General features: G+C 41.3%; 1 protein-coding gene across 1 annotated transcript in view; it reads right to left on the reverse strand.

The window, feature by feature from the left end:
- Positions 1–18,466, reverse strand: part of zbtb16a (zinc finger and BTB domain containing 16a) — a 144,257-nt gene that overhangs the window by 46,680 nt on the left and 79,111 nt on the right. Inside the window, exon 4 of the mRNA XM_085364687.1 lies at positions 8,552–8,638. Coding sequence (XP_085220813.1) covers positions 8,552–8,638 — 87 coding nt within the window. The remainder of the gene's footprint in view (positions 1–8,551; positions 8,639–18,466) is intronic.

Here is an 18,466-nt window from a genome sequence, read left to right on the forward strand (position 1 = left end):
AAAGGGAGATTTACTCCAAATAACTCTGTGGACAAAAGAGGCCTGGCTATTGTTGACGTTGGGCCACTGTTCCACATCTCTTTCTCTCTTTCACTCTCTTGGGCGAATCCTTTTATATTCAAAGTCCTCGCCTTGCCAAGGTTAAAATGCGATGGGATATCTGAAAGTAGGGAACCTCCTAACAAAAGCGGCCTTTTAATTCTCCGGATGGCAAAGGCCTTCGTTGATTTCCACTGTTCTGTCTCTTTCCTTATCTATCCTTTTTTTCCCCTTAACCAAGCAGATCTTGAACAAAGCCGCAGCGGCTGACATGCAAATGTAACAGGGAGAATGGCGGCGTCCAAGGGAGTTAAGATTGTCCGACAACGGGACATGCTCACTGGGGTTGCATTGTGACGTACAGCTAAGACGCATCCTCGGGGTCGAACGAGCGAAGAAGGGGATGGTGGATATTGGCTGGCCAGATTTGCAGCGTGTCCTGCTGACTTCCATTTTATGGGCCGTGAATCGCAGAGCCCTCTGGGAGTCTATAATCCGCCCCCACTGCCCACCCTCCCTCTGCCCATACCACATCATTTTATTGGTCTCTCTGGATGTGTGGCTGCTGTCCGTGGTTTACAATGATCCATCCATGTGGGGATTCTCTCGCAGCTAGACTGTTGCACCACTATGGACATCCCAATTTGCTACTGGATCCCACCCACCTATATTCCCCTTATAAGAATACTACCTCCCTGTCTGACATGCTGTTGTCCCATGGTTTCCTGTGGCGATGCCTCAATGCGACTGTGCCCACCATGACATTAAGCCTCGGCACTGAAGCTCTGCAGTACAGGGGCCCAGTTGGGTATTTCTCAATGAATGAAGCTGGGTGCAGGGAAATGTAGCAGTGCCAACTCTCATTCACACATTTTATCTCATTTACACACAAGCCACACATCCTCTATTCACATAAGTGTTATGCACAGCGCCCTATGATCGTGGCGGATGATTACTACCGGGTGCTGGTCACACTGCAGCCCTGCTCAGTATCCATCAGCCAAAGAGAGGATCTTCCTCCGCCTGGAAAAACTCATTTAGATCTTATCTGAGGAAAAATTTGTTTGCTGAGGGAGAGGGAGGAGGTTAGTAGCAGAAGTGACTGTAGTCTAGGCTAGTGCTGCTTGATTTAATTTAGCAACCGATAGTGTCTCTGACCACTTGTACTCTTCTCATTTTGGAAGGTGGGAGAGACTGAGTGCCAAGGAGGGGGAGATCGAGGAAAGCAGCAAGAAAGAGGTATTTGTTTACGGGTGCACTGGTAAAGTGAACTGTGGGGTCTTAAATGATCAGCTTAGAGACGTTTTAATGGTAAATAGAGCTGGGCGAACAAAGAGTGAACACAGATCCAAAAGATGAGGACATCCTCAGTGAATATAGCTACACAGAAACTTAATTATCTGTTAATTATCTGAATAATTATCTGAAGAAAAAGCCAATAAACTAATATATCTGAGTTGGGGGTTTTTTTTGTTTAGTTTTTTTACTAAACTAGCAATATGGAAAAATATCTTTATACATATCATAGACTAAAATAAATTAAAATAAATAAAAAATACCCTCCACTCATCTATATGACCCTCCATCAAACACCACAGCATTTTGTTGCAGTACAATCAACATGGTGTCCCTGGGAGTCATGCTGCTGGCCTGCCATGGTGAATATGGCACCTGATAGCCACTGTGACCCAAAATGCCTCGCGTGAGCTGTCTCGCCAGCCGCGCACAGACAGACAGACGGATAATCTGCTGCAGACCATGGACAGCTTGCTCAATTATGAGTGGGATGCTGAAAAAAAAAAAACCCAAGCATTAGCATGGTGCTAATCAGCATTTTGACTCACCAGATGACACAGACAGGAAGCTCAACATGCCAGCATTTTGTGATCAGAAGTCATAATGCTAATGCACATCTGCCCTTTGACGAAGAGCCGCACTAAACTGAAATGACTCATAAACACTCTTATTGGGTCTGCTTAGTGATCATTTCATTTAAATAGCAAACAATGGCTAAGAGAGATCAGAAGGTTGAGTGCAAAACCATCCACGCTTGCAGCGTCCATGGAGGCTGCCTGCTTGTTTGCTGTATGCGCCTGTTTGTCAGCGGTAACAGCAGCACATGTGTAGCACTGCCTGCATCGGCTGGAAGAATATTTGCTTTGCTTATTGCCACCCTAATGCTCACTGACAACTTAATAACATCACAATTAACTAAATGCTAAACAGATGCCAGTGCTGGACTAATGTGATTGAGACAATCGGCACTTTTGACGTGACCCCTGTGTAGCGCTGCCATTGGCCTAATTTGCTTGAGTGACACGACTGGACTGTGTATGTGTGTCTGTGTGTTTGAGTGTGTCTTTCTGTATCTGGAGTAAATGATTGCAAGGCCACCAGTGTGAACAATTTACTAGGAAAAAAAAAGATAAGAACGAAAAGAAATAATGTGGCTTAAAAGCGCTCCTTTCTGACCATCATATCCTTGTTATACTCCCCCCACTTCTCTCTCTCTCTCTCTCCTCCTATCCTCACTCCCTCCCTTTCCAGCACACTCTATCCAGCCAAACTATTTCTGGCTTGAGAAAAGAAAGTGTTTACTCTGCGGCCGGGGCCTGCTGGAATCACGCTGTGTTCCCACTGGCTAAACCCACTATTGCCACTCCATGGTTTGCATATTTTCCCTGTATTACAAGACGTTAAAAAAGGACAGATAAAAAAGAAAAAGAGAAAGAAGGAAAGTGAAAAGAATAAGAGCCTCCCCCTCCTATTATGCGTGGATTTTCTCTGGTGCTGCCGTGTCTGTATGTGTGTTTGTGTGTGGGGACACATACAGATGATTCATGTATAAACAGGAACACCAACAGTCGGACAACAAATTCTTCTGAGGCCTGTGGACTCCAAACTAATTTCTACACAAGTCACATGAGAGATTCAGTCCCTGTTGTTTCTGGTGCTACTCGCAGTTCACTCTGAATAACAGGCGACTGTTCATACTGAATGTAGCCCTAATTTGGCACTTGAATGTGCTGATTCCAGTGCAAATTACAAAGTGTGCATTTGTGAATATATGGCCCGAATGAGCTGCAGGGCTTGTAAAATGAATCTGCAGCAGTAAAATCTACTTTAATTTGAATTTATTGCTTGTTTTTTCTTGTTTGCGAGACACTTTCTGTGTGCGCATCTTATGACCTTTTGCTTTTCAGCAACAAGCCACAATTTAATCATGTGGAACGGGAGTGCGGTGGGGTTATCAATAGAATACGTATACAAGTTATGGGGGAGATCAAACAATCCCATGAAAAAAAAAAGTGAGATAAAGATAGCTAAAGTAAAGACATCGAAACAGATCGAGTGAAAAGCAGCAGCTCAGAGCTGAGAATAATCTTGTACAGACCGAAAGGGAGCGGCTTTACTGGAAATGCAAACTGAAAATGACACGTTGGAAGCGGTCGTGTTTAAATGAGCACAACAGTTTCACCATGTGATATTATGGTGTGGAACAAAATCCAAATTAAAATAGCTTTGGAAAAAGCCTACAGCTGATCACAAAGAGGAAATGATACTGTATACAGCACTGATGGACCGCTACAGCTTTTCTGCCAGATACACTGGCTGATTGTAGCCAAATGTTTTTGGCACAGCCTGGGCTATTCGAAAAACCACATTACCAGTGGAACAGCAAAATTTGAAGCTCATGCTGACATTGACATAATTGTTTTACATGAAATAAAATAAGCTGCCCTCTACGCCTGTATATGTTTCCAGTGGAAAAGAGGATGCACCTGCTTGTAATGTTAATTTGCATTGTGAAGAAAAAGAAGTCTCTGAAAGAAACAATACTGACTGAGTAGGCTACAGTCTGGCATAACACCAAGTGAAATCTCTATATGGTTTTCTTTTTAACATTTTGGAGGCTACCTACATGGTTTCAAATTTGCTTGCACAACAGCCCGACCACATTAAAAAAAAAAAGAATAAACATTTTGTAAGAAATATGAAAATGCCAGCTAGATATTATGAAATCTTTGCTTGACATTTTTCAAGGTTAAAATTAGCAGTGCAGCAACTGCTACTGCTGTAGCAGTCACTACTGATGTCTGAAACAGATTTACTGCTTATGTCTGAACTGTCTTAATATGTCAGTCACCCATGGAGCAATATGAATAACAAAGTTTATACAAAAAGTGTTATTTAGAAACTTTGATTAAATGAATGAGTCATTGAGATTTCTGGGTTTTTTAAAAATAATTCCTACCTGCCAAACACAGCTTAAAAATAGGGGTTTGTGATTGCTCCACATCATGTTGCTACCTGCTTCCTTTCAATCACCTGACAGCCACCTGATAAAAGTTTTCAACATAAAAAAGCGTGTCTATATGTTACGTTTGCTTGGAAGCTGGTTAACATCGCAACATTTTGACTCGTGAAAGATTTGCGTTTCCATATGCTGCATAAGACCTGTCAGTGGATTACCAAAATAAATGGCAGCAGGGGTTTTTTGTTAAAGAAAGAGTTCCATGAAAGCCCGACAGATGATGTTCTTTGCCTACAAATGCCATGAAGCGAGTCCCAGTTTAGAAAGAGACCGACTTTGATGCAATAGCATCCAGTTTGGGGACAAAAATTAGCCATCAGTGGACGTAATACAACTCACAAGTGGATTCATCTCCTGAACACTGACATTCCTGGATTTGTGTGAATGTGCGTGTATTTCACAACACAGCCAAGCAGGCCATAGTTTGTGTTTTGTATCTGTACATGTGGATTTGCACAAGTTCAACCACATGATGTTTTGATGCTACATCCCCTGGCATCCAGCCCCCACACCCACTTACACACACATGCAAAAAAGCTTGCCAATGTTGACAACTTCAGGAATGCTTTAGCAGCCTCCAAACTGTCACATGGTTTTGGATGATGACTTGCCAAATTTAGGGTCACATAAGACTTGAGTAAGGATAGAGGTGTGTGCGCATGGGCAGCTGTTTAATAAGGCATGGACAGACAAAGTGAGAAAGAGACAGAGGTTGAGTCAGACTGCAGCTGATCAGGCCAGCAGAAGAGATGCCACAATGGTTCCCATTCAAAGCAGCAAGAAAAAGCCACAGTTTCAGAGGCCAAATATTGTCATCAGAGAACATTAGCCAAGGGCTGAAGCACTGCCAAGAGGCAGGCAGAGATCAAAACTAGCTTTGATGGCCCTCAGTAACCCCCTGCTTCCACCACATGCACTCTCTAATATTTTGTGTCTTGGCTACTGTACACTGATTTTTGTATAAATTTCTCCACATTGGCTTTCAAGTTCAAACTGATTTGCTTTTTCTTTTCTATTCTTCTCGTTTAAAATTAGCATTGAATTACAACAATCAGCATCTCAAACCATTGCAGCACAACATTAAGAGAGTCAGAGCCTTTTTAACTTAATATAAATCCTAACGCACCAAAATTCTAGGGCTGAAGGACGTTAACAGAACTAAATTAATAAAATAATACATTTTTAAATTGTCTGAAGAAAAAAAAATCCTTTAGCATATCTTACAGACAAGCCATAAAAGTATAGCATTCTGGTATGTATCCTGATTGATCATTTCCAAACAGTTAAAAGAAAAGCTTAAAGAGGTTACTGACTTCTATCAGGTTGTAGCTGCTGCTTGTCTGATGAGTACCTTATGAATGTTACATTTTGGGGCTCCAGCTCTATACTGTAGCATCTCATGTATTCTTGCCTATTCTAGGAACTTTTAAAACTGGATATATATAGAGCTCTCCTGAATACAAGAAGAACTCTTGTAATACAAGTCAGAGAAAACACTTTTTTACGTCTCTCATTCTGTCACTGTGGACCAACTTGCTACACGCTGTCAACCTGGACATGACTAATTAACCTTTGAATGTCATTATATGCATATGAAATCAGCAATCGCACTAGAAACATAAGGAAACAATGTACATACGTAGTAGAAATTACAACAGGGAACTACAATTAACCTTTTTGTGCCCAAATCCCATTTAGACCAAATTATTATTATTTTTTTTTTCATTTCTGAGTTAACTAATTTATTCTTGACTGAGTCTGATGTCAAATGCAGATATATGTCATTTGCATTGACAAGACTCATAGAAATTCATGCTAAAAAAGAAGGGGGGGGGGGTTGCTTTTAGAACAGGGATGTCAAAGGTCAGGTGTTCAAATTCGGTGCAGTGTGTTCCATAATGTAAGTGTATACTGGCTACCAGAGTATAAGGAAAGAGAAAGTGAAACTGAAAATCAGAGGGTGCAGTTAAACCGGCTCATCATTTCACCAGAGCCAATTTTCCACACTCTTATTCCACGCAGAGGTCCAGCACATGGATGATTACTATACTATTACTGGTGCTGCTGCTCCAGTTGTCTGGCTGGAAGACACGTCTGGCTCGAGCTGCGGCTGCCCCCCGCAACCCCTTCCATTCGTTCCAGACTGGAATGCCTATATTTAGAGTGCTCCTTTCCGCTGTTATGGCTGTTGAATCATTAGCCTCGTTTAACCCTTCTTTACTTCCAATGGGCTGATTGGCTGAGGGCATGCCCCTTAGGAGTAGTTCTCCCCACCGCCACCAATTCCTGACTACACTGCCCCACCTTCCCCTGTCAAATGTTGAGGAGGTCCCTGCATGTGTGTGTGTGGCAGAGCAAAGAAAAAGTAGAGCCACTCGAAGGGAGCTTCTACTGGGAGCTTGGGGGTCACGGCTTCAGATGAAGGACAAAACACAAGATGATAATGATAAAGTGTGGCTATTTTTGAGATCCGCTTCTGGTCTCAGTGTGCTAGCAGCTCTCTTGTCTCTCATTTCCTTTTGTTTGACAAATCTGAGAAAGGCTGACGTGGTCAGGTTGATTGGTTTATTGGTAATCCCTTCCCCTTTCATTCAATGCACCCATTAGGCCAAAGTGTCTACATGTAGAAAAGACAGCAAAATCTGCTGAGCAGATTGCCATAAAATCCACTGAGCACATTCAGAGAGACTGCAGCCAATGGACATTTTTTCATTTTTGTACTTCATGAGTTTTCCTGTAACAATGCCCTTAGCATATAATGTCCTCTTACAACTCAATTATCACAGACAAATTCCTGCTTTGGCATAAAACCTGCTGTTGACATTTATGTGGACAACATGCCACAACACACAGCTACACCATATTTAACACAAAGTGCACACTTATTCACAGGGTTTAAATCTAATAAAGGCTGAGTGTAAAATAATCAGAAACAATTTAAGTACTGCTTTCTAAGTTATGAAGCATATACTGACAGACATGAGTCAAAGCTAACCTCTTTGCACCACCTTGCTTTTTTTGTTTTGTTTTTAGCTGCAAATTAGTCCTCCATATCCGTTGTGAGTAATATTATGCGCCAATATTTTCCAACAACCCTCAAATTAGCAGCTGTGAGGCACTCGAGGATGGGGTCTAATTATTATGGACCTGGAGTGGTTTTCTAAAATGTTTTAAATATCTGGACAAAAAAACCCATGAAATTAAAAAAAAAGGTATAAATAAACAAACAAAGACCTCACATTCATCCGAGCACGATGCACGCTGCATGATGCTCAAGGCGCATCATGTCCAAAACAAAGTGGAGGTCATTCGAGACAATCCAGCTTCCAGATTAAAGAGTTCATCACTAGCAGTAAAACCATCTTGGGCCATCACACATCTGCTGAAGGGGGATTTACTTCTTCCCATTTACATCTTGGCACCTACATCATCCCCATCTTGCCATCTTCATAGCTGAGCACTGATAAACAACTTTGGCCTGCCAAGTTTTCGCGGTTTGTTGATTACTGTTGGGTCTGTCTTGATTTAGGGCAAGTAGGACTAATCCAAGCTGATGTGAACTATCCTATCTCTCAATCCATGGCTCCAGTTAGCCAGAGATGGCTGGAAGAGAGTTTGTCCACATGAATGCTTTTTGGTTTGAAACAGTTGAAATAGTTTCTCAGAAACAATTCCACCTTATTATGGCCTTTTTTCTTTTAACCACTGCTGTTCTACCTAGGCAGTATCTTCCAACAACCCTCTGCTTCATGTTTACACACACATGACAAATGTGTAAATGTGATGTTCCCTTACATGCATCTTAGTATAGATGGGGATTATTTCTGAGACTGTGCTAAAAAGTGATCATCTAGAAAAAGACTGTTTTTACCTGTGAAGGTTGAATGAGCATCTAAACACACCTCGCCATGACATGCATGCAGATTTGTGAAAATACACAATAAATAGACTGGGAGTGTGAATCACGAGGATCAGAAAATTCAACGTGATCTCAGTTTTTCTCATTTTTTAAATTTGATCTGATTACTTGACTTCCTTCTTCCATCGCCATTTAAAAAGAATTTCACTCCCTCCATGAATTACCATGGAGAACACAATCAGCTGGAGCTTTCAGGACAAAAATCAAGCAGAGAAGCTCATAATCTTTCTGTTTATGTGCACAGTCATGATGACATGTCTGCGTGTGTGCGTTCATACCGGTGTGGATCTGCCGGTGAGCCTCCAGGGATTCTTCTGTCTGGAACTGGGCGCCACACTGGTCACAAACTATGGCCTTCTCGCCAGCTGGACAAGAGACAGAAAGTGGATGCTTATTACACACAATGAAAAAATATGTATATGAACTGGTGAGGGGAAAACAGGGTTAAAGCTCAGATGAGACAAATTAAAGAAATACATTTCACTCAAAACTCTGACTTGTTTATTTACTCTTATATTTTTTTGTTGCTTTACACTTAAACACATTAAGATATGTCAGCAATGTAAAAGCTTTGTTTTGTCCACCAGGGAGCACTTTATTCCAGTAATTAATTAAAAGATTTCCAAATTATGTTTGACCATATATTTGCTAATATACTAATAAAAGGTATTTCAACTAGTAAAACATTAATAACTGGCCTGAGAAAGCATTGGTGAGGCTCAAATAATCAGGTTTTAAGTTTACTGAGGAAGTGGAGAGGACTTGAATGAATGAATATTGGTTTAAACTCATTTTAATTACATTCACCTTGATGCATATCCTGTGAGAGAATTACTTAGTTTTATTTTCAGGTTACAAATGATATCTATATGATTTGGCTATAGATGCTGAAAAATGACTGATAATGTTTTTTTCCACATTATTCTATAAAGACCTGACTGTCATTATTTCAGCCTGTCTTTTTTTTTCAGAATTTAGATTCATATTTTTTCCACATCTGATTGATTAATGAGTGGATTGTACAATATAATTAAGCCTGCAGTACAATTAGCGCTATAACTTGATGAGTCAATCTATCCACTTTCACAATGGTCAGCTTCTGGTCCAAATTTAATGAATATGCAACAGAAGGTGTCATATCCTTTTCTGACTAATGTAGTCTAATTTCCCCCCAAAATTCAAACGCTAAAAGAAAAGAAGAAAAGAAAGCGAGCCCAGCATCTGTGACCAACACATCCTCATTTCTAAGCAACAAATTAAGTCGATTGGCAGCGATTGTCGAAACTGTAACACTAGCGTCCTGTACCAAAGCAGCAAAAACACTGACAGAACCCATATTTGGAGGAGAGAGGTGAGGTGGTGTCTGGATCATACGGTTTGAGTAGGGTTAGAGAAACATAATGGTTCTTGTGAAATAGAGCCTTTCACAGCCATATGTTCAAAAGGCAAACTCTCCCATCTGTAACAAGCTTACTCTAAATTTTCCTGGTTACAAATCCCACCCAGGGGCCTTTCTGAAAAAGATGGACATTCCATGTGCGAGGTCACTGACAGAGATGACAATCATTTTAACCTTTTGAAAAATCAGCTACTATTGTTGTTTTTCTTTTGAGGTCAGTCTTTTTTTTTTTAAGCATATTTATGTATACTTTATTGATCCCCACGGGGAAATTTCTCTCTGCATTTAACCTCACTTAGTGAAGCAGTGGGCAGCCACAAATCTAGCACCCGGGGAGCAGTGTGGAGGGACGGTACCTTGCTCAAGGGTACCCCAGGGTAGCTGTTCAGGGGATTCAATCCCCGACATTCCAATCATGGGGCCACCACTCTACCTACTGAGCTATCCCTGCCATTACATTACATTAGAAACATGGCTAACAGTCCATGTTTAGGTTTAACACATTGATGAAACTGTCACTGTAACTGTCATACATCAATTATCGTATAAGCTAACTTACGTATCAACAGTGGTTGTGCACACACATACAAATCGCATTGGCTTAGTAGACACACCTGCCATTAACTTGAAGTAGGCTATTGACTCAAAATCATAAAGTTGTTGTCATGTGCTCTTGCACTTTTGTTGCTCCGTGCTGTTAATTCAAGTAGATCAAATAAGTAGCCCTTGAGCCGTAGTCTAAATTATCATGTTCACCTACACTTTGTGAATGTGTACAACCTTTTACAACAACTTTAAAAAAAAAGGAAAGAAAAAAAAACAGGAAGCTGGCATGTACACATCCAGTGTTTTGTTGAAGGGCAAATCAGATCAGGCTCCAGCAAATGAATTTTTATTGCTTGGCAATGAGCACCATACATGCAACACACTTTTCACCAGCACACACATGCACACACACGCAGTTTAACATCTGGATGTTGTGTGTACAAAATGACTCTACGTGTGTGTGGGTGTGTGCCTGTTTCCAGTGCAAGCACAGAGCAATCTCTACTGATTAGACCTTGGTTTGTTCTTGGCACAGCCTCCTGGGTTACGACACCTCCAGAGAGAGAGAGAGAGAGAAAGAGAACACAATGAAAACAGGAAGCCAATTCTTAGATGACAGAAAAAAAAGTCAGGGAAAGATGGCTTATGTGGTTTTGCAACCACAGTGGCACTAGGGAACGGCCTGTACTGTAATGAACCCTAAAAAAAAGGAGAAATAACACGGACCGTACACGACAGAGTGTGCCTGCCAGAACATGCTTATGCAACAAGTTATGCAAAAGATGGTACACTGAGCGTGACAAGATCATAAGCCACTGTAATGCGACCTATAAACGCTAGCATATCCTGCATTCATCTGCAGCATCACAAGATATATTTCCATTTAACTACTTGTGACTAAAGAGAGTGAGCCGCGGAGCAATGTCTTCTTTAATTGGCTGCATATTCAAGAGGCGTAATTTGCTGTTTGAGCGTATGGTGCGCTGGTGTCGAATGCACAGATGAGCATATGGCCGAATTAGCCGGCAAAAGCATCCACTTAACCTTTGAGGAATAAGACATGTAGTGGAGGTGTAGGCAGAACACTCCCCACCCCCCAAACACCCCCACTGATGTCCCTGATTTGCATTAATCGGATAGTGCCTCTTTTGCTTCTTTAACTTCTGATTCATTATCATGGAAACTGTAATTATTATTTTTACAGGCTGCGGTTGCTCTGTTAACCTTCCTTGGACTTTTTCCTCTATTGATTTGAGCTCATCGATTGCCCTTGCAGCGAGCAACTGAGACAATTTTATGAAGGCAACTTCTGACTCCAATTCTATCATATGCTGTTGAGAGTCTAAACAGAGCTCAAAGTAAATACACATTCACATTTTTACATTAGATATAGAAGCCTGTCCACCACATGCATACATTACATTAGTTATTGTCATTTCAATTGAGGTCTTAGGTTTTAAACGTGGATTTTCTTCCAGGTAGCAACGAGGCTAAATTAATTCCCCTCATCTAAGAAGTAAGATAAGTAAGTAAGCGGCACAGTTTCAGTTTACAAACTCCCTACATTCATTACCAGGTGCCCCTCAACGGCCAATGGGCTTCTCAGATGCCATCAGACCAAAGTGTGATTGTGCGCTGCAGCTTCCAGATGCGAGTATGTGTAACTGTGCTGCTGCATGTTCCTGTAGATCTACTGTAAAACCTGTTATTTCATAGGAAATGTGAAATTTGGTGTTCACTGATGTCTGCAAGGTACTCAGCTTTACACTTGCATAGTAACCAGTAAGTAACGATTTCGCCTGAGAGACAGTGGTGCAGCACTATAACCACTCTTCTGGGAGGCCAAGAGGCGTGTGCTAAATAGGCCAGGGATAGGATTTTAGTGCAGGGCATGCCCCTGCTTGTGGCACAAGGACATAAATTGTCAGGAAATGCCTGCATGGTGCCTTGCTTCAAGGAGAATGGACTTGTGCGAGGTCAATGTAGGGCAAAGGGGGTGGAAAAGTGGAAGCACAAGAATCCAGGGTACACACCGCCAGGCAGCCACCCAGCCAGATGACCGTCACTCTAGTTAGCCAGCTGAGTGCTAACGGGGGGCCCCTCCACTTGGTAACAGCCTCCATTAGCCATTTTTGGTGCCAAATTAAAGTGATAAATCTTGAGGCCCCCTTTGATCACAAGAGAGTGAACTTGTTAGTTAGAGGGAGAAGGGAGCTGGGATAGAGGAGACACACACTGTTACCCTTGTGATTTGTGTCCTAAAATAATAAACTACTGCCTTACCAGGGGGGCCCATTCAAATCCTCACTGTAGAGTCTAAAGGAAAATTCTTTTACCACTGAAATGATCTTGAGCTTTCATTTAAATGAGTCATATTTTAATTCTCACAAAACTAACAAAAATGATGGCATCGTAGAGAAGCTCAACGGGGAACATGTAAATGAATGAGCACTCACAAAATAACATGATGTAAATACAAGTTATCTGTCAGAAAATCTAAAAGATGAAAAGAGGAAGAAAAAAATAAAGGAATCTCCAAATGCCTAATCTGCTGTTAGCGGGGACTCCCATGTTACTTTTCCACAGATTCAGGCCTTTGCTGACATAATAAAAGTTGCACAACGCATGATGAGTTGGTGTGTGTGTGTACATGTGTGTTGGGAGATGGGGATAGAGTGGTGATCAGGTGCCACATGCCGCTGAAGCCACTTCCTTTTTCACTTCTCCTTTGTCAATATTGCACAACTGCTGTTGCAGAGCAGTTTGGCTCAGTTATTTCATAATAAAATACAGTAAAAGAGAACAAGAGAACAGAGCTCCGTGCCCAACAAGTAAGCATCCTACAGTGCCCAGCAGCAAATACTAAAGTAATGGTTCCACATACACTATACGCCTGATCCATCTTATCCCACAGATAAAGGAGACTTCCCTTCAGGTAGTGCTTTGGTGTTTTCCAATAACCTCTTGGTACGCTGGGCACATTAAATTGGCTATTGTTTCTGTAAATGCATATTCTAATTAGAGGAATGTACATTTACAGGCTGAAAACCGTGCCACTTTATTTCAATGTATTCTTCCTTGCTGGTGCATTACTGGGTATTTAAGGTGTCTTTGTCCTTGCTGAGGAGGTTAAGTTAGAGCCCACCTTCTATTAGATTGGTATTTTAGATGGTCAAGAGCACTGGGTAAAAATATATTTTTATTAAAAAAAACAAAAATAACAAAAAACAGAAAGTTGGGCCCAACATGAAAGTCAAGTCAAGGAAAATAAAAAATATATATATTTATATATATCAAAGAGTTTATCTGTATCTCAAAAACCTTTTTTCAAGCAAGCACGTGCAAAAACACACAAAAATAAACATCCTGAGTCGGCTTAATGTTCCCATAATGCTTGCAAAAACAATTTCACAAATCTTCTCATTCAAATTTTTCTTCACTGTTTCTCTGTTGTGTTCTACACTTTAAAATTGTGGTTACCGTTGTGCCTAGTTGACTGTAGGTACTTAAGGGTGTTTCACTTACAGTAAACTTAGTGGTTATGGGTTTCCGTAGCAGTGACACGGTCTTCATCACAAGTAGATGTGTTGAAGACCGTGGATAAGCCCACAGCCTTTCCAAGAAAGCGATGGTGCGTTCCCTTGCCTGTAATTTCCCCTGACATGCTAAGTGCTCATTCTCCAATTTCCCTAAATAATGTGGTGATGGTGTAATGTTTTATTTGCTATTACACTCATTCCATGTGAGCATGAAATCTGAGTCTAATATGAAAACCATCGTTCTCTTATGATGCTGAGGCGGAGGAAAGTAACCCCACTGCCCATCTGGGTATTTATGGGTGTGATTAACGTATTTGGGTACAGCAGCACACACACAACGCACATCGCCACGCTCGCATCATCTAGTTCAGCAATGTGATCTCATAATGCCACCATTCAGAAGCTCTTCTCATTCAAAAGAATTTGTCAGACACAGAAAGGCCTTGTTTGTTTGGGCTGATAGTTCTGTTTTTCCTGCAGCAGCAGAGGAGCTTTTTGTTTTTGTTTTTAAAAAAAAAAAACTACATTCCCACACTTGACACTTACTTGTTGTCCCAACTCACTTTCACAGGTAGATCATATATGCTAAGATTGCAACAGATGGCCCCCCCTTTGGGGATCACAGTCTAAACAGAATCTTTCATCAAAGACAATCACAGAATTAAACATAAGAGTTAGAGAGTCTGTCTGTGCTCATAGCAATGTACGAAAAAAACAAAAAAACAAAAAACTAGGCCACAATGTTGATACCAAAGTTTAACATTTCATCCTGTATGGGAGATAAAGAAACAAATATTTTTCTTCTGTAACAACCACTGGCCATTTTGTAACATGATTGAGCCATCAATCTGCCCGTTGCAACACATGAAACAGTTTATCTATTTTTTTCTTTCCTACCTAAATACAAAAACAGGATTAAACGAGCAAGTGTTTAAAAATCGGCAAAGTCATGCCAAGTCCATCTGTTTCCTGCAACACAGTCATGAGAATATCTTGTCAAAAGGCCTTACATGGCCACTTGCATGAGTTGGCATGACCCTATTTAGCATGCACACAGACAGACGCACACAACACATACTTAACAGTTTAACAGTGGAGCTGTGCACAGAGAGTTCTGTACAATCCATTACATGTAGAAACAGACAACTAAAACAAAGCCACAATAAACAAACTGTTCAGCTATGAATAATTTACCAGATGTCTTTTTTAACTTAACTGCAGTAAAGACAGTAGTATCAGCAGTTGTATTAATAGTGCAGACTTGCAAAAAATAGCCTAACAGGTGGTAATTGTACACACGTTGGTCACCGCGTGCGCAAATTATATCAACACTTGTTAACGTCTCCTTTCAAATTAGAGGTGTCACTGAGCAGGAAAAGACATGGCTACATCCCTGGAAAACAATAGAAGAGATGATGCACACTAGGTCGAGTGTAAGAGGCTGCAGTCTGTTGCAACAACCTCCCTTTAAGAATTTTGAGCCAACTGGGAATCCCTATACTCCCGCACTGATTGCATGGAAGCCTGTAGAGAGCGATCTGCACACACAATCCAGCTCGTCCAATATGCATACGCGCCAGCCTCACTGTGCATGCCACGTTACAAAAATTTGGTGATGGGCGACCAGCTGAAGCACTACCAAAGTGCACTGTGTGCCATCAGCTATGACTTCACTTTTGGCGTGCACTACCGTGTGCAAGGGTGACAACGGAGATAATATACCAAGCTTCGTGTTAGCTAGGCATGTAACAATTTTGGAGTTCCCTGACTTTACACCACAATTCTCTAAACTTTATCGTGGTTTTACTGACTTTAAGCATAACTGTTGCCCTTTAGACAATGGCCTGTTTGTCAGACTTTGTGAAACTACCTTCTAATTTGAGAATTTTTTTTCAGCTTACCACAACTATAATAGTTTATTGAAAATGTCAAAGGAACATGTTCAGGTTTTCTCAAGTTTTAATATGAAAATGATCTGCTGAATTCTAACGACAGAAGCTTAATCTGGAAATCTATTTTGTATGCTCTGTTAAGCAGGTATTGCCATCTGGCCTAAAAAGGTGTCTCAAGTAAAAAATCCCCATTAGAGCACACATAGAACGGACCACAGTGACCTGAAAAATTGTACTAATGTTTGACATAACAGAAGTTAGGTCAGATATTAAAAGCCCACTGAGACGTTGCAGTGCCCAGAAATTCTTCTAGGATGGATGACTCCCCCCCCCCACACACACACACACACACAAATAGCTGTAGGAAAGTTAACTTGACATGACATAATCTTACACATGATTTTTTCACCCACTTTAATCCCCCTGTGCAACATTTGTTTGCATGACATACTTTTCTGTATGCGCACATATTTCTGCTGGAAGTGTCTGAAGGATCTTTTCTCAAGAGTCAGAGAGGCTAAATGGGAAATTAAAAAGGCTAATTACAGTGTATATGTCGATGGCCGGCCAATATCACACTCAGTGGGGTTTTTTAGCAGTGTAAACAGGGCAGGCTAGAGAGCAGAGAGGCAGATTAGGGAGGCAGAATGTGTGTGTGTGTGTGTGTGTGTGTGAGACAGAGGGAGGGAGGCAGACAAGCACAGTCACCAACAAAAACATAGCCTGGCTGTTCACTGAGCCTACATAAATGGCTTACGTAAGAAAGTACTCTCAGTACCAAAAAACAGCAAAAATCCATAAACACACACAGACAGCCCCATTCGCCCCCTCCCCCCACCCCCGCACACACACATAAACACATTCATACACACATATTGGTCTCACCACACTTCTGAGGACTTACATTTATTATCACAACCACAAAAAAATATTTCTGCTTTGTATTTTTAGATTTACACTGTTAATCTTGACCTTTAAAAATAAACCGAAACGTTGGCCAAAATGACAAAATATCAACAAGAGAAAAAAAAGGAGATTTATTTGCAGCATCTAAAACTCAATCTGGTTCTCACACACACACACAAATAGCACAACAAGTATACACGCATTCATGGGAACACACACAGACGCAGTATGCTGTCAGAACAATGAGTACAGACACCACACGCTCTCTCATCCCCCACTCCCTCCCTTGCACCCTCTACCTTCAGCGTTATAACGAGCTCTGCTGTACAGTTTTATTTACACCAACCTCTTATCAGCAGTACAGCAGCACAGAGGCTGCCAATTGGAGAGGACAGGCCACAGTACTGCCTGTACCCTGTAGTGGAGTAGGTGTATATCGCCATGCCCCCAGCACGTTTTTATCAAGGCTTGGAAAAAGTCTGGGCTTGCGCCAGGCTGCCTCTCAAAATAATAAAACACACTCACACGCAGGCACACAGAAACAGGATGAGTTGGCAATAACGCACCACGACTACAAGCACAACAGTACACAGGTCACACAGCACGAGTACAGCTAAAAGGGATTTAAGTCCTTTTAACAATCTTTTTCAGATGCAGGCATTATGCTACATAAATATTAAATATCTATCTGAAGGCCTCGAGGTGAAAAAGATGTAAACACAAGAAATTGTAGAATTGTCATCACTTACAGTACAGTCAGAACTGAAACCCTGAGTTTTGCAGATGATGTGATTCTGTTTGCCTCATCAAACATGATTAACAGCATGCACTGGGGCAGTTTGCAGGCATATGTGAAGCAGCATGGAGGAAGTTCTCCACCCTCTCCACCTTCACGTTTTGTTTTTTGAAAATAATGGATTGCTCCTTCTTGGTTGAGTTGCCTTAAATGCTGGAATTTGCAAATCTCTAATGTAGAGCGTGAGATCGACTGATGGACTGGTAGTCATGGCAGGTGATGTGCTCCACAGAGAGCCGAGTAGAAGAGCAAAACTTTGGTTTCACCTATGAGGAAGTGACAGCTCCCATAAAGGAACGCTAATCCAATTGTAGCAGAGTGGCAAAGTACTAAAGTTAGGACAGAAATGCCATTAGCTAGATAAACTTGCAGATTCATGGGCTATATGGCCTAAATTACCCTCAAGTCTTGAAGCCCTCTTGTTTGCTAATGGGGCAAATAAGAAGTGTGGAATCTGTAACAGGACATGAGGAGACAAATAGCTATAGTAGTAAAACGAACTGATATGGTGTAATTACAAAGTGTACCTAGCAAAAACAAAGTAGCTGTACACGGAAAAACTTAATGTCCTAGTAGATGATATTGCACTACCCATAAAACATGCACTGGTTCTCACAAGTATCAAACAGACTTACACAGGCAGAAATGACTTTATGGTGTGAGCAAACATGGCAATATAGATAAGACGAGATATTCTATGGGAGGTGGAGGGGTAGACAAGCCATCAAAAGCGCAAAAGCGAACATGTTTGCTCTTGATGATATTGTTATCGACGGAAGGGAAAAAGAAATCAAAGGGAAGCGAGAGAGCACGAGGAAGAGAGAGGGAGAGAAAAAGGAAGCAGATGAAGACAGAGAATATTCAGGTCGCATTTGACAGCTTTACGGTCTGTTGCGCCGAATGGGATGTCTAGGGACGTGGCAAAGCAGACAAATATTGACTTGCAGAGCGTTCGCATGCACACACGTACACAAGCGCACGCACACACAGACTGGGAAAATACACAATACACTTCCACACGAAGCCTCTAAATTCAGCCCCCCTTCAAAATGGATAAGCTCACATTGCAACATCAGTCACCCTTGTTTTGTTTTTTTTAGCCAAGCTCAACCTCT

Source organism: Diplotaxodon limnothrissa, linkage group LG10, assembly GCF_057381915.1.
Source record: "Diplotaxodon limnothrissa isolate DT_005_m linkage group LG10, D_limnothrissa_male_GT1.1, whole genome shotgun sequence".
Lineage (NCBI taxonomy): Eukaryota > Metazoa > Chordata > Actinopteri > Cichliformes > Cichlidae > Diplotaxodon > Diplotaxodon limnothrissa.